Source organism: Macrobrachium rosenbergii, chromosome 7 (assembly GCF_040412425.1).
Source record: "Macrobrachium rosenbergii isolate ZJJX-2024 chromosome 7, ASM4041242v1, whole genome shotgun sequence".
NCBI lineage: Eukaryota > Metazoa > Arthropoda > Malacostraca > Decapoda > Palaemonidae > Macrobrachium > Macrobrachium rosenbergii.
In genome coordinates this window covers 66,062,530-66,086,346 of record NC_089747.1, presented here as the reverse complement: position 1 = coordinate 66,086,346, position 23,817 = coordinate 66,062,530, and the positions used below count along the sequence as shown (strand labels likewise).

Below are 23,817 nucleotides of genomic sequence, written 5' to 3'. Positions count from 1 at the left end.
TAAATAACAGTACATTGAAGTGATTTGATTTTTCAACCTGTAAGATGGGGGACCAATAAGGCCACCAAACTTAGTGTAGTGATTACTGGTAAAATGTTGTTATAAATCCTATATTGTAAATTTCTGGAAAACCAGGTTTAAAAATATTCATTGTCGCTTTCTTCTTCCTGTAAAGCTTGATTGCGTGGATTCTCACAGCCTCAACTTGACATGGTCACAAGCAGGTGTGCATGGTAGTTCATAGCCTTTGTAAATGCAATGCGTTTGACAGGCAGTTTTGCAATTACAGTGGACCATCTCAATGAGGCTTTCTGGTGCAGCAATTTTCTTGCTAATAACTGGCACAAACTGATGGTCCTCCAGTTTCCATCCCTAATCCACTACATTCCTGTCACTTTCGTTTCCAGTCCACAACATGATCTGGCAATACACCTTAAAGCTATGATATTTTGTAGAGGACTTAGTGTGTAGAAGATTCTGGGGTAAGAAATGACTTGGCAGCGGCATTTTTTTTTTTTTTTATCAAAACATCGAAACGTAAAGATTAAAGTGAATCAGTACTCTTGCCAGTTATGGGCAAGAAAACTGCTGCACCAGAAAGCCTCATTCAGATGGTCCACTGTAATTGCAAAACTGCCTGTCAAAAGCATTGCAGTTGCAAAGGCTATGAACTACCATGGACACCTGCTTGTGGACCATGTCAAGTTGAGACTGTGAGAATCCACATAATCAAGCTTTACAGGAAGAAGAAAGCGACAATGAATATCTGTAAACCTGGTTTTCAGAAATTTACAATATAGGATTTATGATGGCATTTTACCAGTAATCACTACACTAAGTTTGGAGGCCTTATTGGTTCCCCATCTTAGATGTGGAAAAATCTAGTCACTTCAATGTACTGCTATTCAGATATGTTGGTTGGATTTCCAGATTCCCTGAAAGGGATTTAGATACCAAATCTACGTGAGTAAAGTAAATTGAAATGAGTAATGGGGATTTTCATAATTTGGCAGCTACTATGCTCCTCCATCATTGATATTTTATTTATATATATATATATATCTATATATATATATATATATATATATATATATATATATATATATATATATATGTATATATATATATATATATATATATATATATATATATATATATATATATATATATATATATATATATATATATATATATATATATATATAATCATTTCAGTTTACTGTAAATCAGATAGGCTAAGTGGATTGCCATATCCCCAAAACACGGGTTTAGATAGCAAGTTTACTTCTGTAATAAGAATTGAAATGAATAATGATGATTTTTTTGTAGTTTGGCAGCCATACTGGTCCTCCATCTTAGATTTTATAGACAGGCTATGTAATCATTGTAATATACTGGGATTTAAATAAATTTATTGGATTCCTAGATTTCCAAAACAGGGGTTTAGATGATAACTTTATTTGTGTAAAACTAGTTAAAATATGTAATGATAAATTTTTTTTGTTTGGCAGCCATATTGATTCTCCATATTAAATTTTGTTTATATGTAATTAGACCTGCTTCAATATCCTGTAATTCAGATATGCTCTTTGGATTCCGAAAACAACAAAACAGGCGTTTACACACCAAATTTACACATATAAAATAAATTAGAATGAATAATGGGTATTTTCATAGTATGGCAGCCATACTGGTCGGCCACCTTGGATTTTGTGAATATGTAATCACTTCAGCATACTGTAGATATGCTAACTGGGCTTCCAGATCCCAAAAATAAGGTGTTAGGCACTAGCATTACTTTTCTAGTTGGAATAATGAAGAGTGATGGGTATTTTAAGGATTTAGGGACTATTATACACGCCATCTTGGAAATCAGACCTTCTGCATGGTCAGATTGTGGTAGACTTTTGATATGTCATTAAGCACACCTGATACTACAATAGACAGCTGAGAAACTTTTTGTAGCAATTTTTTGGGGGGTACGGTGCTTTTTTCTAATAAATGCGGCCGACTGACGAGGGTGTTTATTATATAAGTAATGATGGAACTGTGATACGTGATTAGATGCCTGAAAACCAAAAATGTATCATCAACATGCCTGTGATAAATGATTGGTTTAAACTCTAGGGGCAATCATCAAGCCATCTTTTTTCATACAAACACAGAAATATGTTGGTCACTGGGGCTGAAAGTGGAGATCCCATGGCAAAACCTTTAAGTTGTTTATAGTGTAAGTTATTGAATAAAATGGGGTTATTGTTTATATATAAGTTAAGAAGCATTTTAAAAACATTCTCTGAAATATTTCTAACTTGTTCACTGATATTGTAAATAGAATTCAAAACTATATCGACTGTTGCTTTGATAGGAACGTTGTGAATAGGGAGGTAACATTAAAGCCTGCTAGCACTGCACCCTCGGGCATTTCATAAGAACTGATGATATTCTTGAACGCATTTTTTTTTTTTTTTTATGTATACTGATTTTCTGTCAATGGCTGTAGAAAACTGATAAGAAATTTCGCTAGTTTATGGGGTGGTACTTTAAAGGCAGACAGTATAGGCATTAATGGCATTCCATTTTTATGCCCTTTTGGTAGGCCGTATAATACTGATGGTGAAGACGCATTTACAGACTTGTCATATTCTTCTTCACTAATATAATGGTTAGACTAGTGAAGAAGAATATTTGTTGAAGAGCAAGATAAAGAGATCAAGAGACTACAGGAAATGAAGTGTCAGGGTCTAGATATTTTTACATTGTTGAATTCATTTTATGGTGGGAGTGACTAACATCTACATCTATTAAGGGCTTTAGATAGCAATAAAGGCACCTATTTTAATATCATCCTTGACACTCCCATTGTCTCTTAGGGTTTTTCCGCTTCATTATAATCCCGTTTGTTTGCCGTGAATTCCTTTCGACTAAAGCAGGTTGAAGAAAGTAATTTTTTCATAACACTGCAATGCTATTTCAACCTATGCAAGCACGTGATGAAGAGTCTACATTATTCTTTTTTTTATTTAGGAATGATTCTTGGTCCTCAATAAAAACGAAAAATCAACTCAGCCTCCCGCTCATTTCGACTTCACTGAGAACCATTACCTGCCAAAAGTCGTCTGCAAGCATCCAGGCAATCGGTTTTAAATGAAGATTGCCCTTCTTTCAGCTGAAAAGGGGTACACTCTCATCATGGACTCATAAAGTATGAAGGTCTGATAAAAGGCAGGAGGTTTAGGAACACCTGAAGCTAGACCTTTCTTCTTGAAACAGACCTGATGCCAGATTGACAGATCGTGCAAAGCAAATCGACTATGATAAATCTGGTAATGATCCTTTAACCTATACGTTGATATGCAAAGTAGGTCTTTACCTCCGATTATATTATATAGAATGACATCTCTTCTTGTAGCCCTGTTTGCTAACATTTTCTATTGCTCATGAAAGTTTGTACTCTTGGCTATCTTAAACCTGCCGTTTATGCCAGACTCGTTGGTAAAATTCGGAACCATTCAAAATTACCAAGAACTTTAGTAAAGAATAAAATGAAGCATTTACATCACTCAGTTTACTCCTTTAAGTCTTTCTTATTTTCTGTTTACACAGTGGACAAATATGAGGGATTCTGTACTTCTACAACGTCTCTTAATAATGAGCAAAAGTTCATACAGATTTCAATAAACTGCCCTAGTTCGCACTTTGTCTTTACTACTGTAAACGAAAAAAAAAAACTCCCATCTTGAAAATGAAAGAAAGATGAAATTCCTGATTTAAATCATGGCATAAAACATGAACCACTCAAAATTTATGACAATAAACTTGAGACTGCTTCAGAATCAGGCGACGAACACATAAAAACCAGAGAAATTCATAGTTTAGCTGAATTGCTGCTGAATACAACAATCAAATCAACTAGAGGTTCAGTTTACGTTCATCTGTTTTAACATGAGGCTCCCTCCCAAGAGTCATGGAAATCTGTCTACAAAGAACTTGTCTTGGCCCCGCAACGTTTACAAAGGCATTGGTTTTCATCCTGATAAATGAGCTTTGATGTAAAGGCGCTTCTAATCTCAAACATTTAAATCAAACGTTTCAAAGCATAAACGTTTGAAACGTTTAATTCTGTGGAGACTATGTTTAAAAAAAAAAACTATTTTCTCCCAGGTGTTCATCTGTTTGGCTCATCCCGGAAACGAGGTCCAAAATGACTCTCATCGAGAGGAGAAATGGATGCACAATGTTCATCTCCCACACAAAAATGCTATGGGAAAAAAATAGGGACCTTCATATGGCTGAAATTCACTCAACACAAACTCCGTAAAACTCGAAAAGATATTCTCTATATTTCCATCCTCTGTTGACAAAAAGTAAAAGAAAAAAAAAATGAATGAAAAGCTTTAAGCTTTTATAAAAAATGAAAGAGTAGAATTGCTGAAGGGACGTTTTTAACGTTAATTTTTTTTTTTATCCGTACACATGTTTTTCTTTCATTCCCTCTGTCGCTTTCAAAGCACCAGTCGTTTAGATAAATGACGGTCATAGGACCATTAACCTATTTGCAAAACGAGGAGATCCCCATTGCCTTACTGGATAGCGGACCTATACTTTTTTTTAGAGCACATTACTGGAAAACGGGTCTGCATTTACTTTTGTAAAATAATGTATAGCATAACACCAGATATGTTACGTTTGTAGTTGCGTGCTCCCTTCTTTGTATTTGCAAGATTAGGCGAAAGCTGAGAGTCGAATTTGTTGAAACTTGGTGAAATTAAAAAATCTTCAGGAAATCTTTCATCAATTTCCATGGCTAACAAACCCTCTGCAAACGGACAGATTCACGAATTAAAAGATAGTAAGGACACAGTAAAATATGCATAGGACAATGCGAGCACAGAGGGCGCCAAGGAAGCCTTGAACATACGATTTTATGTAATTATTTAAACATAGGCATTTACATAACACTCCCCAAACAAGGCAAGATCAATATAGAAATAGTGGCACTTAGACATGAAATAGAATTTAGTACGAGAATTAAAACAGTGTGACTAAATGGAAGAACCTTTGCAACAGATCACTTTACCTTATAGAAGAGCTGGCTTCAGTGAGGATAACGGCAGCAGAGGAGGACTAAGGGCTTCACTGGTAAGAATACTAAGGCCCCTACAAGATTTTGCATGGCTCTCTGAAGGAGGCGGGAATGAAAGAGAAAGGTGTGTATCGTTTGCGTCCAACTATGTCTTTGCCTCGTTCCATTGGTCAGGCCCTCGTCAGTCCTCAGTCAGAGGTTAGTGTCGTTCCCCTATGCGCACACATCATTTATGAGTCAGTGCCAGGCGTTCTTTCTATTAATCTGCATCGCCAGCTCTATTCTGCCTCCGGCCACACTTAATCTCCTCACAACCTCATGTCTGGAAACAATGGGCTCGGCAAAGTCACTTGTTCAAGAAGAGAAAGTGGGAGAGATATACAGAGTGCAGTCAATGGGTTTTGAGGAGGGGCCAATATTCCTTTCGCCCTTCCTTGTCAGGCAGTGCCAAGCAATGCACTGTGTTTTTATTTTTCAGCTTTAAATTGAGCGTTTGGTGCCTTGGATGTTGACATCTAGCTCCTTCATTCAGGTGCGAGTGTATACCAAACCAAGGATTCAGCTGACAGATGTTTTATATCGCTCGAATTTCCTTGTTCACAGCACTCATGTATATCCATTAACCTAAATCTCTCCGCTTCATATGAGATATTTGAAAAACTTACTTGATAAAGAATTCAATATTTTACGTTAACTGCAGTATAAAGAAAAGGTTTTAACCTTAGATTACTGTTACTTTAAAACAGACATTTACAACTACAAGAAAGTGCATTGTAAATATTGAAATACTTTAATTGGAACAATGTGAATTTCTAAAAGAAATATGATTAATTATCTGAAGTATTAAATGCAATAAATCATCAATACTGTTTTGGAACAGGAACAGTTACAGATATAAGAAAGTTTCTATAAGTATTACACAAAATAACTGTAAGTGATTTCCTTAAGATAAATCTTTAAATAACCATGCACTTAACTTTTAGTAGTTGTTACAGTCAAAGACATGCAGTTAGTTTGCCTTGATGAGGCATACACTGAAGTGTACATGGTCTTTGTTAGGTGTCACCATGTTACTTAAATCGACAGTACAGTGGCACTGAGGGCAATGGTGCTTACAGGCACAAAGCTATGTACAATGAAGGACAGACATATGTAAAGTACTTGGTCTTCCTGAGTCATGGACTCGGGATTTAAATTACAAGGAAATAACAAAGAAGACAAATGTTGAGTTCCAGAATGAGTAATGACTGTTAAAGAATAATGATGATTAATATGCAAATTATACTCTTTATATGAAAAGGGCTTATGTTTATTTTTTTTGCACAAAGGGGCTTTTCAAAACAATCAAGAAGTCGACTCTCTGACAGGATGATCTGCCAACATGTAGGAAATGGCACTGTACCAGGAGTGCATATGATAGTACTTAATGGTTTGAGCATATATGATTTCGTGTATCATGTTTATAGGCATGAGAGGATGTCATAGGACTTATTAATTTAGAAATGTCTGTCAATTTGCACTCTCCATTGTGGCTGAGTGGGAAGTAAAGTAAAATTGCATGTAGTAGGCGTGGATCATCACAAAAAGGGCTTCAAGGGAAAAGAGGAAAGAGAAAAACAAGTAAAATGTTGGGGAAGATGACTTACAGGATTGTAAGGAAAGAAACAGGCAAGACTCAGGCATTCTCTCTTTTTGAGTGGGGTGCCAAAGCACTTCGTAAGACAAAGGAATGTGCCAGTTGCACTGTTGGCAAGGCTTAGCAGCTCTCTTTAAGTTACCTAACATTACTACGTGATTTCTGCTGCGGATCTCTTTTAGGTTGATGGTTCTCCTTGGTAGAATCGGTCAAACCAAGCCAAAGAGGCCATTGGGTGTCACCTGTGTCTGCTTCTTTGGCAGCCGAAGCAGGGGGATTCATTCAGGCTCTATACCAAGTCGCCTCAATTCCGTGAGTTCATCGCCATTTGAGACACGGCAGAATCCTTACCCATGGTCGTGTCTGTAGGGGACCGGAAAAGAGGAAGAGGTCGTGGTGGGGTGATACGCTCACAGGTTACCATGACCAGCTCAGGCATGGGTTGCAGGCACACCTTGGGTTGAACTTCCACTGTGGTCAGAAGAATCCGTCTCTCTTACCGGCACTGGTAGAGAGCCAGGCCTGGAGAAGGGATCATGATTGGGATCCTGAATGGAGATTGGGGTGGGCCCTGGCGCTGGCACAAGGCAGGGTCAGGCACTATTATTTGATTTTAAATTTACTTGTCGTTCGGGATGAATGGAGCTGCTTTTCTCAGTGCACTCAAGTGGCACTGGCAGGGATTGTGAATTGAGTTTGGGGCAGGGCCTGAGTACCCAGAATGGGACTGGCAAGGGTCGGACAATGGAATGGGACGGAATCGATCTTGAGGGTGGCCAGTGCATCATACTCAGGTGGGACTGACAGTGGAATGATTCAGACGTTTGAGGCTTTACTTGTGCCTAATGAATGATTTGTGAAGGGTTTGGACCCCTGGGTTCTGTAACTTAAATGGGGACTGAAAGTCCTTCCCTGTAAACCTTCAGGTTGTTGCAAATTTTAGATCTATGAGGTCTTGTGACTCTTAAACAGTGGGAGGTATCATTTAAATTGATTGATACCCCACTGGTGACGAGTTTATGGCAGTTAATGACAGCTCTAGGGGAACTTTGTCTTTCCTTATGAGGGAAATTTGCTCACCAAAGTCATCAAATGCCTTGACCTGGTGTGTGGGGTAGCTACCTCGAGGAGGTGCAATATATGGGACCATTGGCTGGAGGGCTCCAAGGACTTTGGATTTGTAACTGCAAGGCAATGGCTGGAGTACTTGATTTATTATTAGGCATTTTGCCCATGTGGGTGGTGACCATAAACTTTGCAAGCGTGCAATAGATCTGGCTGTAGTATCTGTGTGGCACTGCCCTGAGGAGGTGCAGGCTTGTTAGTTGGTAGATTCCCGGGAGGGTTTGAAAGGCGCCGTGGACTTGTTTCGGCACTGCACAGTGGAATGTCTGGCATTCTTGCAGAACCCACATACAGATGGGTCTCTGCAAGTGTCCATTCTTGGTGGAGGGTGCTGGAGGTGAAAGGAGAAGGAGGGGCATATTTTATGTCCCAATGAGCTTGCATGGGCGTGATGGGTGTCCCACTTGTCGGCGAGGCAACAGCACTCCCACTAGAGTCATGGGTGCCTTTTTCCCATGCATACATGGGTGGCTAGGGCGGAAGGCGTAATATATAAAAGTTTTCAATCTTGAACCACTTCAAGATGTCCTTGGCGGTGGACTCCCAGGGACTCTAGCCATTAGAGTGGGACCTATCTCGATTGACACCCAGTCAGACCAGGTCTGTCCTGCTTCTTTTATCTGGTCTCTCCAGCATTGTCTCCAAGGTTTGAGGGATCTCATATGCCTTTGTTATCACCTGGCGCACTTCCACCCATTTCCTTGATCTGCCTCAGGAAGGCATTGAAAGGAATTAGACCCTTCCTCTGTGGAATTTTCCCAAGAGCAGGAAGACTTCAACTGGAGCAGTGGATATGCACCAAGGACCCTTTTCTGCCCGATCGAGTCACACCTGGGCTCGGCCTGGTCCACCTGGGCATAAAGGTATGAGCCTGAGTGAGGGCGGATGCGCCAGGGCTTGAAAGGGCTGGCAGTGCCAATTTGGGTCATCTTTGGGCTCTTGGGCCTGCTGCTTTTCATCCTTTTCGAGACTATCCTTTCTTCCTTGTTCTTCTTCTTGCAAGTCTATCAGCATATCTTGCTCTTCCTTTTTCTCCTTTCTCTTTGTTCTTGCCTTCTTTCCTTCTTCTCCTTTCTCTCTTGTTCTTCTTCTTCTCCTTTCTCTCTGTTCTTCCTTCTTCTCCTTCTCTTGTTCTTCCTTGGAGTTTATCGGCTATCTTGCTCTTCCTTTTGGCCTTTCTTCAGCTCTCTCTGCCTTGGCATCATCTATTCTCTCTTGGACCCACTCCCTCAGGATTGTCCTGACAGTCCATGTCCTTTCCAGCAGGCATATAGAACTTGAAGTCCTCATTTTGTTGGGTTCTGGATGTCGTGACATCTTGAAGATAACGCTTATAAGGTGACCCTTTAGAAAAATTAGTATGTCTAAAAGGCTCAAATTTCAGGGTGTCTGAAATTGCAAGTTTGATCGTGATGAACTGGTTTCAGTATGTCTAAATAAGACGGATTTGTTGTTGATGAACGAATTTTAATGTCTCGAAGGACGTAAATTGTATTCTCTGATGAACTGGCTTTCAATATATTTTAATAAGACCTAATTTGTTCTTGTGAACGAATTTTAATGTGTCTCGAAAGACGTAAATTGTATTCTATTTTATGCACAGACTCGGCCGGCTATTGCGTGAATCTTAAGGCTTGGGTCGGGGGAACTTCTTTGCCTGTTCCTAAGAATTTGAGTTTTCTTGTGATAAGAAAAAAATTTCCCTTTTTGTGGAGTTCCGATACGGGTTAGGTTTGGGAACTCAGAGAGTGTGTGACACTTCTTTTTAGAATAATAAACCCCCAAAAAAATATATATAAAATTGAATTAAAAAGAAAAGTACGTAGGGTAAACCAAAAAAAAAACTGATAACTGGCGCAGAGGGCGGAAATTGAGGGCGGGGGTTAGGTTTATGTACTGATACAAATTGGTGGGTTAGAAAGCCAGCCGTTTTAGAAGTACACCTCTTTAAGTTAAAACTATATTATTTGCAAGTTACACTGATAAAGGTGTGTATTTTCCAGCCTAATAAGAGCCTTTTCCTCTGATCCTAATATAATATGCACAGGTGGTGTTTGCCTAAGTCACGTGCGTATGAATTTGCCTTTCCTATTTTTTTCTTTTTGCCTTCCCCGCATGTGCCTGGTAGTAACCACTTGGGTTTTGCGCAGTAACTGACAGCTCAAAGGATGTCTGGTACGCACCTGGCAATAAAGGGCAATGACCAGCGTGGAATTCTCCCGAGACTGACCCCGCTTATTCAAACATATCCCGCTTATGGGTTATTTAGAGGGAACCAAATAAGATGTTTCTCTTCAGGGCTTACCCAAAGTACCCTGGGAACGACATGAAGACCACATGGCTTTAAGCAAAACAAAAATAACTAAATAAACAAAAGGAAAAAAAAAAGGTTCCTTACACTTATGAAGGAAATAGCGGGAGTTATTGAATGGAAACGCTTTGAAATGAAGCAAATTTATCACGTGTGGTGCTGTATGGAGGAATGTGTACAATGAAAATATGAAGCAAACAAATTTTACGCTTTCTGAGATTTTATTCTACAATGAGGAATTGTGTTTGCCTAATGGATTCTAACCTCTAAAGAGAGAGAGAGAGAGAGAGAGAGAGAGAGAGAGAGAGAGAGAAAGAGAGAGAGAGAGAGAGAGAGAGAAGAGAGAGAGAGAAAGAGATTAAATTCCAGCGATACGGATATTTGCTGATTGGACCCAGATTGGATCTAAAACATATGCCTAGTTATTTCAAGACAACAGATTGTCTGGGTAACAAAAGGGGAAAACACAAGCACTATTTTTCCCCTTTTTTCAGCACTTCGTAATTCCCTAGCTTGCCTATGTCAAAACATTAAAGCCCTCATGCAGGAGCTGTCAAAACCTGTGTAAGGATACTAACTCTCTTCTCGATGTGGATTGCATGCACTTGCTTTAACGTTTCCTATTTCTGTTTTCAGTCACAATTTTCGCTTCCTGTCTTAGCATAAAAAATAAAAATACTCACTGTGTGGAACTCCTTGACAAAGAGCATCCGGAATTATGCAAAAGGTTCGTTCTTTGTCTCGCACATTCAGCTTCCTAGTCGCTGGTACTGCAGTTGCAAAGGGGATAAGGATTTAATCTGCAACGTGCAGATTGCGAGATCTAAGGCAAAAGGGTCGCCATTTTTATTGATTTAACCTGGGAAATACCATAAGCCAGTTATATACTCTAAATGAATGATTTCGTTACCTCTAATTTGTATAAATTTGACTTGCTGTTGATTCAGGAACTTGTAAAAAAGGAAAAGGGGGAATTATCTGAGCTGAGGGCTCTCACACGGTATTCGTAAGTAAAACACGTTGGGGTAAGTTTAAGATTACGTGTATTTACATGAAATGAAATATCGGAAGATGAAATGCACTAATCAGGCAGGCAAGGCCTGAAAAATGACTAATTATAACTGAGAAAACTTGAAAGTTTATCCGTCCGGTGACGATGCTGATACAGGGCACAGTCAAGAGATTTCCACGGCTAACAAAACAGATTCACGAATTAAAAGATAGTAAGGACACAGTAAAATATACATAGGACAAGGCGAGCACAGAGGGTGCCAAGAAGCCTTGAACATACAAGATTTTATGTAATTATTTAAACACAGGCATTTACATAAACTGCCAAACAAGGCAAGATCAATATGGAAATAGTGGCATTTAGAAATGAAAATAGAATTTAGTACGAGAATTAAAACAGTGTGACTAAATGGAACGAGCAGGTAAAAGTGAACTGCACTTTATTTATAGAAGAGCTGGTTTATATAGCGGCAGGATAACGGGCAGCAGAGGAGGAAAACAATTCACTGGTAAGGTGACCTGGCCCATCAAGATTTTGACAAATTGGCTCAAAAGAAGGAGTCGGGAATGAAAGAAAGTGTGTATCAGCAGGGACGTCCAAATAACATGCCTCTGTTCCATTGGTTACAAATGCCCTTTACAAGTCCTCAGTCAGAGGTTAGTGTCGTTTATGCGCACACATCATTTATGAGTGAAGTGCCAGGCGTTCTTTCAATTAATCTGCATCGCCAGTGGTGGCTGATTCTGCGGGTGGCCACACTTAATCCTCACAACCTCATGTCTGGAAACAATGGGCTCGGCAAAGTCACTTGTCTGCAAGAGAAAGTGGGAGAATATACAGAGTGCAGTCAATGGGTTTTGAGGAGGGGGCCAATATTCCTTTCGATTGCCCTTCCTTGTCAGGCAGTGCCAAGCAATGCACTGTGCTGTTTATTTTCAGCTTTAAATTGAGCGTTTTGGTGCCTTGATGCTGACATCTAGCTCCCTTCATTCAGGTGCGACGAAGACGTGGGTAGTGATTCAGCTGACAGATGTTTTATATGGCCGAATTTCCTTGTTATAGCACTCATGTATATCCATTAACCGAAATTCTCCGCTTCATATGAGATATTTGAAGGGTTTGGCGATGATAAAAGAATTCAATATTTTACGTTAACCACAGTGCTCGAAAAGGTTTTAACCGGAGATTGCTGTTACTTTAAAACAGGAACATTTCAACTACAAGAAACCCACTGTAAATATTAAAAAACTAACTTTAATTGACTTTAAGGTGAATTTCAAAAGAAATATGATTAATTATCTGGGTTTAAAAATGCAATAAATCATAAGCTACTGTTTTGGAACAGGAACAGTTACAGATATAAGAAAGTTTCTATCGGTATTACAAAATAACTGCCAAGTGATTTCTGGATAAATCTTTAACTGGCGGGGTTCACTTAACTTTTGTAGTTGTTTACAGTCAAAGACATCAGGCAGTTAGTTTGCCTTGATGAGGCATACACTGAAGTGTACATGGTCTTTGTTAGGTGTCACCATGTTACTTAAATCGACAGTACAGTGGCACTGAGGGCAATGTACAATGAAGGACAGACATATGTAAAGTACTTGGTCTTCCTGAGTCATGGACTCGGGATTTAAATTACAAGGAAATAACAAAGAAGACAAATGTTAGGTTCCAGAATGAGTAATGACTGTTAAAGAAAAATGATGATTAATATGCAAAATTATACTCTTTACTTATGAAAAGGGCTTATGTTTATTCTTTTGCACAAGGGGCTTCAAAACAGTCAAAGGACACGACTCCTCTGACAGGATGATCTGCCAACATGTAGGAAAATGGCACTGTACCAAGGAGGCATATGATAGTACTTAATGGTTTTGGGCATATATGATTTTAAAATGTATCATGCGTTTATAGGCATGAGAGGGAAGTCATAGGACTTATTAATTTGAAATGTCTGTCAATTTGCACTCTGCATTGGCTGAGTGGGAAGTAAAGTAAAATTTGCGCCTTGGTAAGGCGTGAATTAAATGCAAGGGCTTCAAAGGGAAAAGAGGAAGAAAAACAAAGTGAAATGTTAGAGGAAGAGAATGACTTACAGGATTGTAAGGAAAAGAAACAGGCAAAGACTCGGGCATTCTCTTTCTGGATAGGGGTGCCAAAGCACTTTGTAAGATAAAAGGGAACTGTGCCAGATTTGCACTGGTGGCAGAAGAGCTTAGCAGCTCTCTTTAAGTTACCTAACATTACCTATGCCCGTGATTTCTGCTGCAGATCTCTTTAGGTTGATGGTTCTCCTTGGTAGGGGAATCGGTCGAACCGAACCCAAGGAGGACATTGGAGTGCCACTTGTGTCGGCTTCTTTGGCATTTGTTACAGGCTCTACCCCAAGTCGCCTCAATTCTGTGAGTTCATCAGCTATCTGAAACATGGCAGAATCCTTACTCATGGTTATGTCTGCATTAGACCAGAAAAGAGAGGAAGAGGTCGCGGTGGGCTTGATAGGCTCACAGGTTACCATGAACAGCTCAGGCACAGTTGAACTTCCGCTGTGGTCGGAAGAACCTGGTCTCGGCCGGAACTGGTAGCAGAGCTGGAGCCGGAGAAGATCTGGGATCCTGATTGGGATCTCTTGAATAGAGATTGCGGGTGGGCTCTGGCGCTGGCACTAAGGCAGGGCCAGGCACTAGTATTTGATTTGGAATTTACTCATCGTTCGGGACGAATGGAGCTTGGCACTACTCAGTGCATGCAAGTGGCACTGACGGTGATTGTGAATCAAGTTTGGGGCAGGGCCTGGTACCAGAATGGGATCTGGAATCGATTTTGATGGAGGTGGCCAGTGCACATCGTATACTGCTGATGGAATGATTCTAGGCGTGAGGCTTACTCATGCCTAATGAACGATTCGAAGGGTTTGGACCCCTGGATTGCCGTAACTTAGATGGGGACTGAAATTCCTGTCCCAGGTTGCAGATTTTGGATCTATGAGGTCTTGTGACTCTTAACTGAAGTAGGGAGTATCATTTTAAATTGATTGATACCCTTAATTGTGATGAGTTTATGTCAGTTAAGGGAGGCTCCACAGGAACTTTGTCCTTCCTATGAGGAAATCTCTAGATGCCAGAGATTGATTAACGGCCTTGACCTGGCATGCGACCAGCATCATCCAGGAGGTGCTACATATATCGGACCAGCCCGGCTGGAGGGCCTAAGGACTTTGGATTTGTAACTGCCAAGGGAATGGCTGGAGTACTTGATTTATTATTGGGGCATTTTGCCCATGTGGGAGGGTGGCCATAAACATTGCAAGCCGTGCAATAGATATAGCTGTAATATCTTCATGGCACAGCCCCTGAGGAGGGTACAGGCTTGTTAGTGGGTGGATTCCTGGTAGGGGATTTGAAAGGCACCATGGGCGGTGCCTGGGACTTGTTTTGGCACTGCTATGTGGAATGTCTGGCATTCTTGCAGAACCCACATACAATGGGCTTCTGTGAGTGCCCATTCTTGGGCGGAGGGGTGCTGGAGGTGAAAGTAGGGCATATTTTGCATCCCAATGAGCTTGCATGGAACCGTGGGGTCACCCTCATGTTGCAAAGAGGCAACAGCATTCCGTAGAGTCTTGGCGCTTGTTCATGATACATGGGTGGCTAGGGCGGACTGGCATCGTAATATAAAAAAAGTTTCAATCTTGAACCTCTCAAGGATGTCCTCGGAGGTGGAAACTCCCAGGGACTCTAGCCATTTAGAGTGGGACCTATCTCATTGGCACGCCCAGTCAGACCAGGTCTGTCCCGCTTCTTTTATCTGGTCTCTCCAGCGTTGTCTCCAAGGTTTCGGGGTGATCTCATACGTCTTTGTGATCACCTGGCGCACTTTCACCCATTTCCCTCGATCTGCCTCAGAGAGGGCATTGAAAGCAATTAGAACCTTTCCCCCAAGGAATTTTCCCAAGAGCAGGAAGAGTTTGGCAGGAGCGAGTGGATATGTGCCAAGGACCCTTTCTGCCTGATCAAGCCACACCTCGGGCTCGGCCTCAGTCCACCTGGGCATGAAGGTATGAGCCTGAGTGAGGGCAGATTGCCCAGGGGCTGGAAAGGAACTGGTAGTGCCAACTTGGGCCATCTTGGGCTCTTGGGCCTGCTGCTTTTCATCCCTTTCGAGCCTATCCTTTCTTTCTTATTTTTCTCACTTCTTGCTTGTTCTTCCTTGCAAGTCTATCCAGCCTGTCTTGTTCTTCCTTTTTCTCCTTTCTCTCTTGTTCTTCCTTCTTTGCTTTCTTTCTTGTTCTTCCCTTGTGAGTTCATCCAGCCTATCTTGCTTTTCCCTTCTTTGCCTTTCTTTCTTTCTTGGTCTTCCCTTGTGAGTTTATCTAGCCTTTCTTGCTCTTCCTTCTTCACCTTTCTTTCCGCTTCTTCTCGTTTCTCCCAGGCTAGTCTTTCTTTCTCCTTATCCTGCCCTTCTGCCTCTCTCTCCACCTTGGCATCATCTACTTTCTCTTGGACCCACTCGCTCAGGGATTGTCTTGACAGCCCCATGTCTGTTCCAGCACAAATAGAACTTGAAGTCCTCATCTTGCTGGGTTCTGGATGTTGTAGACGTCTTGAGATAACGCTTATATGGGCATGACCCTTTAGATAATCAATATGTCTGAAAAGACTCAAATTTCAGGGTGTCTCGAAAGACTTAAGTTTGTTTGTGATGAACTGGTTCCAATATGTCTAAAGGACTCAGTTGTTTGTGATGAACAAATTTTAATATGTCTTGAATAACAAATATGGATTTTATTTCACACACGGACTTGGCTGGCTAGAGCATGAGGGTTGGGGTTTTTTGGTTCGCTTTGTAGGACATGATTTGTTTGCAGAGAACTAACTTTTGATTTTTGTCTTGCAGGACGTGGTTTCAGATTCATGTACGGACTTAGCTGGCTATACCATGATCTTACAGCTTGGTTCAAGAAGCGTTTGTCCCACAAATTTTCTTTTATAGGTTTTGCCTTGTAGGGCGTGGATTTGTTCGCAGGGAACTGGTTTGGTTTTGTCCCAGAGGGTGTAGGAATTTTGGTTTTATTTCGCGCACAGACAACACTGGGTATTGCGCGAATTTGGCTTTTGCTTCGGGGAGTGTTTGCCCATTCCAGATAATTTGGTTTTTCTTTTGATAAAAAATTTTTTTCCTTTTAGGGGAGTCCCGATATGTGTTAGGTTCGGGAACTCAGTGAGTGTCGTAACACTCTGAGAATAATAACCCCAACAATAGCTAAAAAAATAGGACATGCCATAAATTACATTTCCTTATCTTAGCCTACCCACAAGTGCCGGAAAAGGGTAGCCACTTGGGTTTGTGTCTGGATCAGTAACTGACAGCTCAAGGTCATCTGGTACACACGCCTGGCCTGAAGGACAATGACCAGTGTTGGAATCTTGACGAGACTGGCCGCACTTATATAAACCTATTATCTAGCTTAGGTTTATTTAGAGTAACCCAAATATAAAAAGTTCCTCTTAGGCTTACATCAAATTACACTGGGAACGACGTGATGACGATATGGTCACAGCAAAACAAAAGATAAACACAAATAAACAAAAGAAAAATTAATGTTCCTTACACTTGTGAATGAAATAGCAGGCGGTTATTGAATGGAAAGCTTTGAAATGAAATAGAATTTATCACATGTGGTGCTGTATGGAGGAATGTGTACAAATGCAAATATGAAGAATGTTGATTTGCTCACATGGCCTGAACAAATTTTATGCCTTTTCTGAGATTTTACTCTATAAAATGAGGAATTATCCATTTGCCTAAAAGATTCCTAACCTCTACAAGAGCAAGAGAGAGAGAGAGAGAGAGAGAGAGAGAGAGAGAGAGAGAGAGAGAGAGAGAGAGAGAGAGAGAGAGAGAGAGATTAAACTCTTGAACTCCAGCTTTACAGAAATTTGCTGGTTGACCCAGATTGGATCTAACATGTGCCTAGCTAGAATTCTAAGACGACAAATTGTCAGGATAACACAGGGGGGAAACACATGCACTATTTCCTTTTTACAATGTTTTGTAATTCCCTAGCTCGGCTATGCAAAAACACGCAAAGACCTCATGCAGGGGCTATCAAAACTTGTGTAACGGATGCTAACTTTCTCTCTTCTCAATGACTGGATTTATGAATTGCCTATTTATTTATATTTATTGCTATTTTCAATCACAATTTACTTACTATCCTAACATAAAATATAAATATTTATTTTGTGGAACTATTTGATTTAGTTATATTTATGAATTTATATGAAGGTTCTTTTTCTTTGTCCCACATTCAGCCTAGCTTTGCTAGTTGCTGATACTGCACGTTCCAAGGGGGATAACGTTCAATTCTGCAACATTGCTTGCAAGATCTAAAGTTCGGTCACCATTTTTACGATTTTACATGGGGAATGCTTATCACCAGCCAGTTATAGACTCTAAATGAATGATCTTGTTACTTACCTCAATATTTGTATAAAATCTGACTGCTGTTGATTCAGAAAATCGTAAAAAAAAACAAAGAAAAAGGGGGAATTCACTGATCTGGGGGCTCCACTCACAAGGTAGTTGTAAGTAAACATGTTAGAATAAGTTTAAGATTATGATTGTGTATTTACATTAAATGAAATATGAGAAGATGAAATGAACTAATCAGGCAGGCAAGGCCGGACAGGTTAATTATAACTGGGAAAACTTGAAGGTATATCTGTCGGTGTGACGATGCTGATACAAGGCACAGTCAAGAGAGATTTCCATGGCTAACAAACCCTCTGTAAATGGAGAGATTTACGAATTAAAAGACAGTAAGGACACAGTAAAATATACATAGGGATAAGGCGAGCACAAAGGGTGCCAAGGAAGCCTTGCAGCCACAATTTAATGTGATTATTCAAACACAGCCAAATATGTAACACTGCCCTAACAAGGAAAGATTGATATGGAAATACTGGCACATAGAAAGAAATAGAATTCAGTACGAGAATTAAAACAGTGTGACTGAATGGAAGAAACTTTGCAACAGATCTCTTGACTTTATAGAAAAGGTGGCTTCAGCAAGGATAATGGCAGCAGAGGAGGGATAAGGGCTTCACTTGCAAAAATACTAAGACCCATACAAGATAGGACCACGTGGTAGGGGTGTGGCTCTCTGAGGGAGGAGGGAATGAAAGGGGGAGATGTGTCTCGCTGGCGTCCAACTATGTCTCTGCCTCGTTTCATTGGTCAGGCCCTCATCAGACCACAGTCAGGGGTTAGTGTCGTTCCCCTATGGGAGGCATCATTTGTGAGTCAGTGCCAGGTGTTCTTTCTCCTGATCTGCATGCCGGCTCTTTTCTGCCTCCAGCCATACTTAATCTCCTCACAACCTCGTGTCTGGAAACAAAGGGCTCCGCAAAGTCACATGTTCAAGAAGAGAAAGTGGAGAGATATACAGAGTGGGGTCAATGGGTTTGGAGTCAATGGGTTTTGAAGGAGGACTAAATATTATATTTGCCATTCCTGTCAGAGATGTGCATATATATATATATATATATATATATATATATATATATATATATATATATATATATATATATATATATATATATATATATATATATATATATATATATATATATATATATATATATATATATATATATATATATATATATATATATATATATATATATATATATATATATATATATATATATATATATATATATATATATATATATATATATATATATATATATATATATATATATATATATATATATATATATATATATATATATATATATATATATATATATATATATATATATATATATATATATATATATATATATATATATATATATATATATATATATATATATATATATATATATATATATATATATATATATATATATATATATATATATATATATATATATATATATATATATATATGCTATATATATATATATATATATATATATGTATATATATACATATATATACATATATATATATATATATATACATATATATATATATATACATATATATTATATATATATATATATATACATATATATATATATATATATATATATATATATATATATATATATATATATAGAATACATATATATATATATATATATATATATATATATATATACTCACTTTGTGATCAGGTCATGAGAATATATATATATATACATATATATACTTTTGGGCCTATGATATTCCTTTCACCTTTATATATATATATATTTTATATATATATTTATATGACATATATAGGATATATTAGTATTAGTATATATATATATATATATATATATATATATATATATATATATATATATATATATATATATATATATATATATATATATATATATATATATATATATATATATATATATATATGTGTGTGTGTGTGTGTGTGTGTGTGTGTGTGTTTTGCGTATATGTTATACATTCTAAGAAATGATGGTGACGATGGATCTCAGTATATCTTCATGAATATATGTAACGATGATTCAGTGGAGAGACTAATATATAAACAAAACAAGATATTTTTAACAATTAATGATTCATTTTCTTAACTAATAAGTTAAGTTTTCTTATGTTTAAATCTAAAAGTTCCGGTCATATGTGTGTGTGTGTGTGTGTGTGTGTGTGTGTGTGTGTGTTTATGTGTGTGTTGTAAGAAATGAAATGGTCTCTGAACAACGATGATTTGGGAGAGACTGAATAAACAAAACAAGAATTTTTTCAATTGAATCTTTCTTAAGAAGTTAATTTTCCCATGATTTATAAATCAAATGAAAGAAGCTGATTTTCTTATACCGGGATTTTTCGACCTATAATTTGAAAGAACGTCATTTATTTGTTTTACTATACACCTAAATATGAATGCCTTTGAAAAACTGCCTGAACGAAAAAAAAAATTCATCCAAGGGAGACTTTCAACTATTCATAAAATTTAAGACTTTTTTTCATTCCATTCGTTCTCGTATGCATGCACTCATTTCCCTAGGTTTACTTACACCGTCATTTCCCTCGAACATTATTCATTCAACTTTTACCGATCCGAGGGAGACCTTTGACATTCACGTGGGTCGTCTGAATACCCTGTCAGTCAATCTGACAGCGGTCGACCGCAAATAAATGTAAGAAATCCCCAGACCTCCTGGAATGAAGCTGCTACCAAAAGCAGCGCGAATATTAATGACGCAAGAATGCCCTGGTCTGTAAATGCTTAGGGCACTCTTACTTGGAAACTGTAAAACCATTTGCTGTGCAGATTAAGGGGAGTATTGTAGATCATTTCGTAAAAGGTCTCTTTATAGACAGAAAAATATTTAATAATGTCTGAGTTTATCTCAAATAAATTTAAATAAATTTCCTTCTGGAACTGCCCAGATCAAGCTCAGTCATGCCGAAAAAAGTGGATTTTAATGGGCATGAAGCAGGACCAAACAGAAGAGAAGAAGCATCATAAAATCAGAGAGCTAATAACAGCGATACGAAAAGTAATACCTGCAGAATCAGGAAGAAAAATGCGGAGAGAGGTAGAGAGAGAAAAGAGACTAGACAACGAAATTTCTTTGCAACCGAGTGTATATACCTGTGAAGTTTAGTTCTGCAGCGTTTCAGTACCACCTTACAGTTGGAAAAGTTAACCGCCGTGATTCTAAAAGGGCTCATTTTCCAGCCACCTGCCCTAAATGCCCACTGAGCAAGCATGGTGCAAAATCCAAGGTTTCAAGCATTCACTGTCCTACAGAAATAAATATTATCAGGAGGTTAAGGACTTAAGAACCAGAGTGATATTTCCAATTTGAGGGCTTGAATAAAAGTAAACATTTTTATCTATGTATTACCCTTCCCTATAACTCGTCTCTTTCTGTAGGCTGATTTCTCTTTGGAGCCATCTGGTGGGTTTCAGTCTATTGACTATTTCTGTTAGGGTTTTCAGCTAAAGAAAGAAAGAAATAAGGACAGCTATTAGCAGAAAGAATATCTGGATGAGAATAAGAGCTAAATAGAATGGAAAGAAGATAATCAGGCAAACTTGTGGATGGAATATTAGTTATCCTTAGGTAAAATGGTGCTGAAGGGAATAAGAGGCCTAGTGTTGACCTTAGTGCTCAATCAGCCGATGTGAGAGTCTTGTGTTTGTTACTTAAAAAAAAAACATGAGAAAAATAAATATTTGTGTATGCTGAATTAAAAAGGCACCTGTCATAACGAACAATAAATAAGACCACTTAGTCACTAAAGCATTAAATGTATAAAAGACTCAGAAGACGCAGATAATTCGAGACTTGTCTGCCTTTACAGAGTGTTTTTTGACACTTGATCACGACAAATTTTAGCATTACTGACGAACAAGTACGCGTGTGTGCGCTCAAAGTTTTTCACACTCTAAGTAATGTTAATGGAATCCCATGATGCTGTTGCTTATGTATGACTGGATTTATATTTAAGTTTAGTTATAAAATTTTATGTTACAGAATTACGAAAGGAGTTTTAATACTTCCAGCGCGAGAAGCTCACGGGTGAAACAAGAATTAGCAATTACCAAAATAATAAATACGTTTTTATTTCAGTCTGTTAAAACACACCGTAAACATTATATATCAAAAATAATGAAGCAGGCTGTTGCGGAACACAAGATTCAGAGAAGCCGGTTTTAACATGAGAGAGATGTGTTGACTTCCTGCACTGCAACAATTGTTATTGTAACTACTGTAATTTCTGTCAAGTGAAATTATTTCTCTGTATCAAAAACATAATAAGAAAGATATCACACACATTATATATATATATATATAAGATATATATATATATATATATATATATATATATATATATATATATATATATATATATATATATATATATATATATATATATATATATATATATATATATATATATATATATATATATATATATATATATATATGTAGGGTGTTTTGAAATTAGAGCCCCCTTTACAGCGTAAACTAAAATTGATATGGACAAAAACAAAAGTAAATCAGAAAAGGTACTTATTTAAGTTTCTCTCTGAGTATTTAATATTTTGTGTGGCTTCCATCTGCCTGTACCTGCATTCTTGAGTCTTTTGACTCCTGAGAAAGGACTTCAGGCCTTCCAAGATTCTCACCCTTTTCGCTATGACAGTCATATGGATTTTTGTTCCAGTTTCTTTTAACAAAGGATTCATCACTTTTAATGTATTTAGCTATGCAGCAACGTGAAATGAAGGACGCGCCAGCATCTCTGACCTCTCTGAAGGTTATAGCCCGGATTCGGTCAATCCATCTGATTTCCTCCGAATCTTTAGCCATGGCTATATCTAACTCCGTCACTCGGTCTGAAAATACGAGAAATGTAAAATGAAAAATAGCTCAATAGAAACTTAAAATAATGTACTTGGATATAGACTTTAGCAGAAAACTTCATAACTTTCCATTTGTTCTGTGGAGGTGGGGGGACTCTAATCTCGAAACACCCGTATATATATATACCGGTATAGGTAAAAATATATAAATAAACAACATTGGATATACACTAATAAAATATGTAATAAGATAACCTCTAGTTATCAACGTCTTACAGCCAACAGTAATAAAAGGTAGAAAGCTTGCGAAATACGGTAATTTATTTTGCTTCTGGAAAATACGTAAGGTAACTTATTGCCAGAATGAAACGCGATAATTGTGTCAGAATTCAAGAACAAATATTTTTCCGAGTGTTCGGTGTTTAGTGAAAAGGAATACAAAAAATCAGTGCTTAACAGATGCCTTATGTTTAAAAAAAAAAATACTTTTGTTATTCCCTCAGGTAGGAGGACAAGTCTGTTCGGTACTAAAGACAAACTAACATTAACAAATAAAGGCAAGTATATCAGTGTATGTCAAGGCACTAAATCGCCAGGCATAAGTGATACGATGGATAGATGATTTTTTCGACACACTTTAATCCCTGGGGAAAAGGGCGTTTGTGAGAAAATTATACTATAAACATAGTCATCACAAAATTCACTCCTCTTCCCTCGTTAAACACAGCTTCATTATGCTGAATGTTTTTTCCTGACATGAGGAAAGTATGTAACCATCGCATCGTTGCTCTCAGACCAAAATCTATGGCTCGCTAGTCTTCTGATTCTCATATGTATTGCTTAATTTTAACTCCTCTTGCAAAAAAGAGAGAGATAGCACCGAGTCGTCAAATATGCCAACAAAAGACCGTGAAATAAATGACTGATAGGGAGAGAAAGGAAGCCGCGAAAGGATTCCGGAAACAACAGCAGGACCGAAGGGAGTAAATTGGATCTCGCTGAACACGACTCCTCCTGAGCTCACGTGAAAGGGTTTTGATGTCTGTGTTGGAATCGAGTCTTCTTGAAAGATGCTTTCGAATGCAGTTTTGTTTTTTGTTTTGCTTGATATTTCTGGATACAATTATCTCCAAGGCGTTTGAAACGATTTGGTTTTTATTTATTATGGTTTGATAAACCTCTGAGCAGACGAAGATAATACTTTAATTGGATTCTAATTCAGGAAGAAGGATAACAATAAAGCCTTTTAATTCAGGTAGATATTTTTATCATTTCTCACTTTAGCAAAAAAGTT

At 38.1% G+C, this 23,817-nt stretch overlaps 1 protein-coding gene across 1 annotated transcript; it reads right to left on the bottom strand.

Moving 5' to 3' along the window:
* Nucleotides 1–15,390: 15,390 nt before the first annotated feature.
* LOC136840464 (uncharacterized) lies at nt 15,391–22,530 on the bottom strand. Its single transcript, XM_067107137.1, has 2 exons — nt 22,288–22,530; nt 15,391–15,804 (listed from the first exon to the last, which is right to left on the bottom strand). Exons 1-2 carry the CDS (start codon nt 22,528–22,530, stop codon nt 15,391–15,393), a joined length of 657 nt encoding a protein of 218 aa, XP_066963238.1.
* Between the last annotated feature and the right edge of the window lie 1,287 nt (nt 22,531–23,817).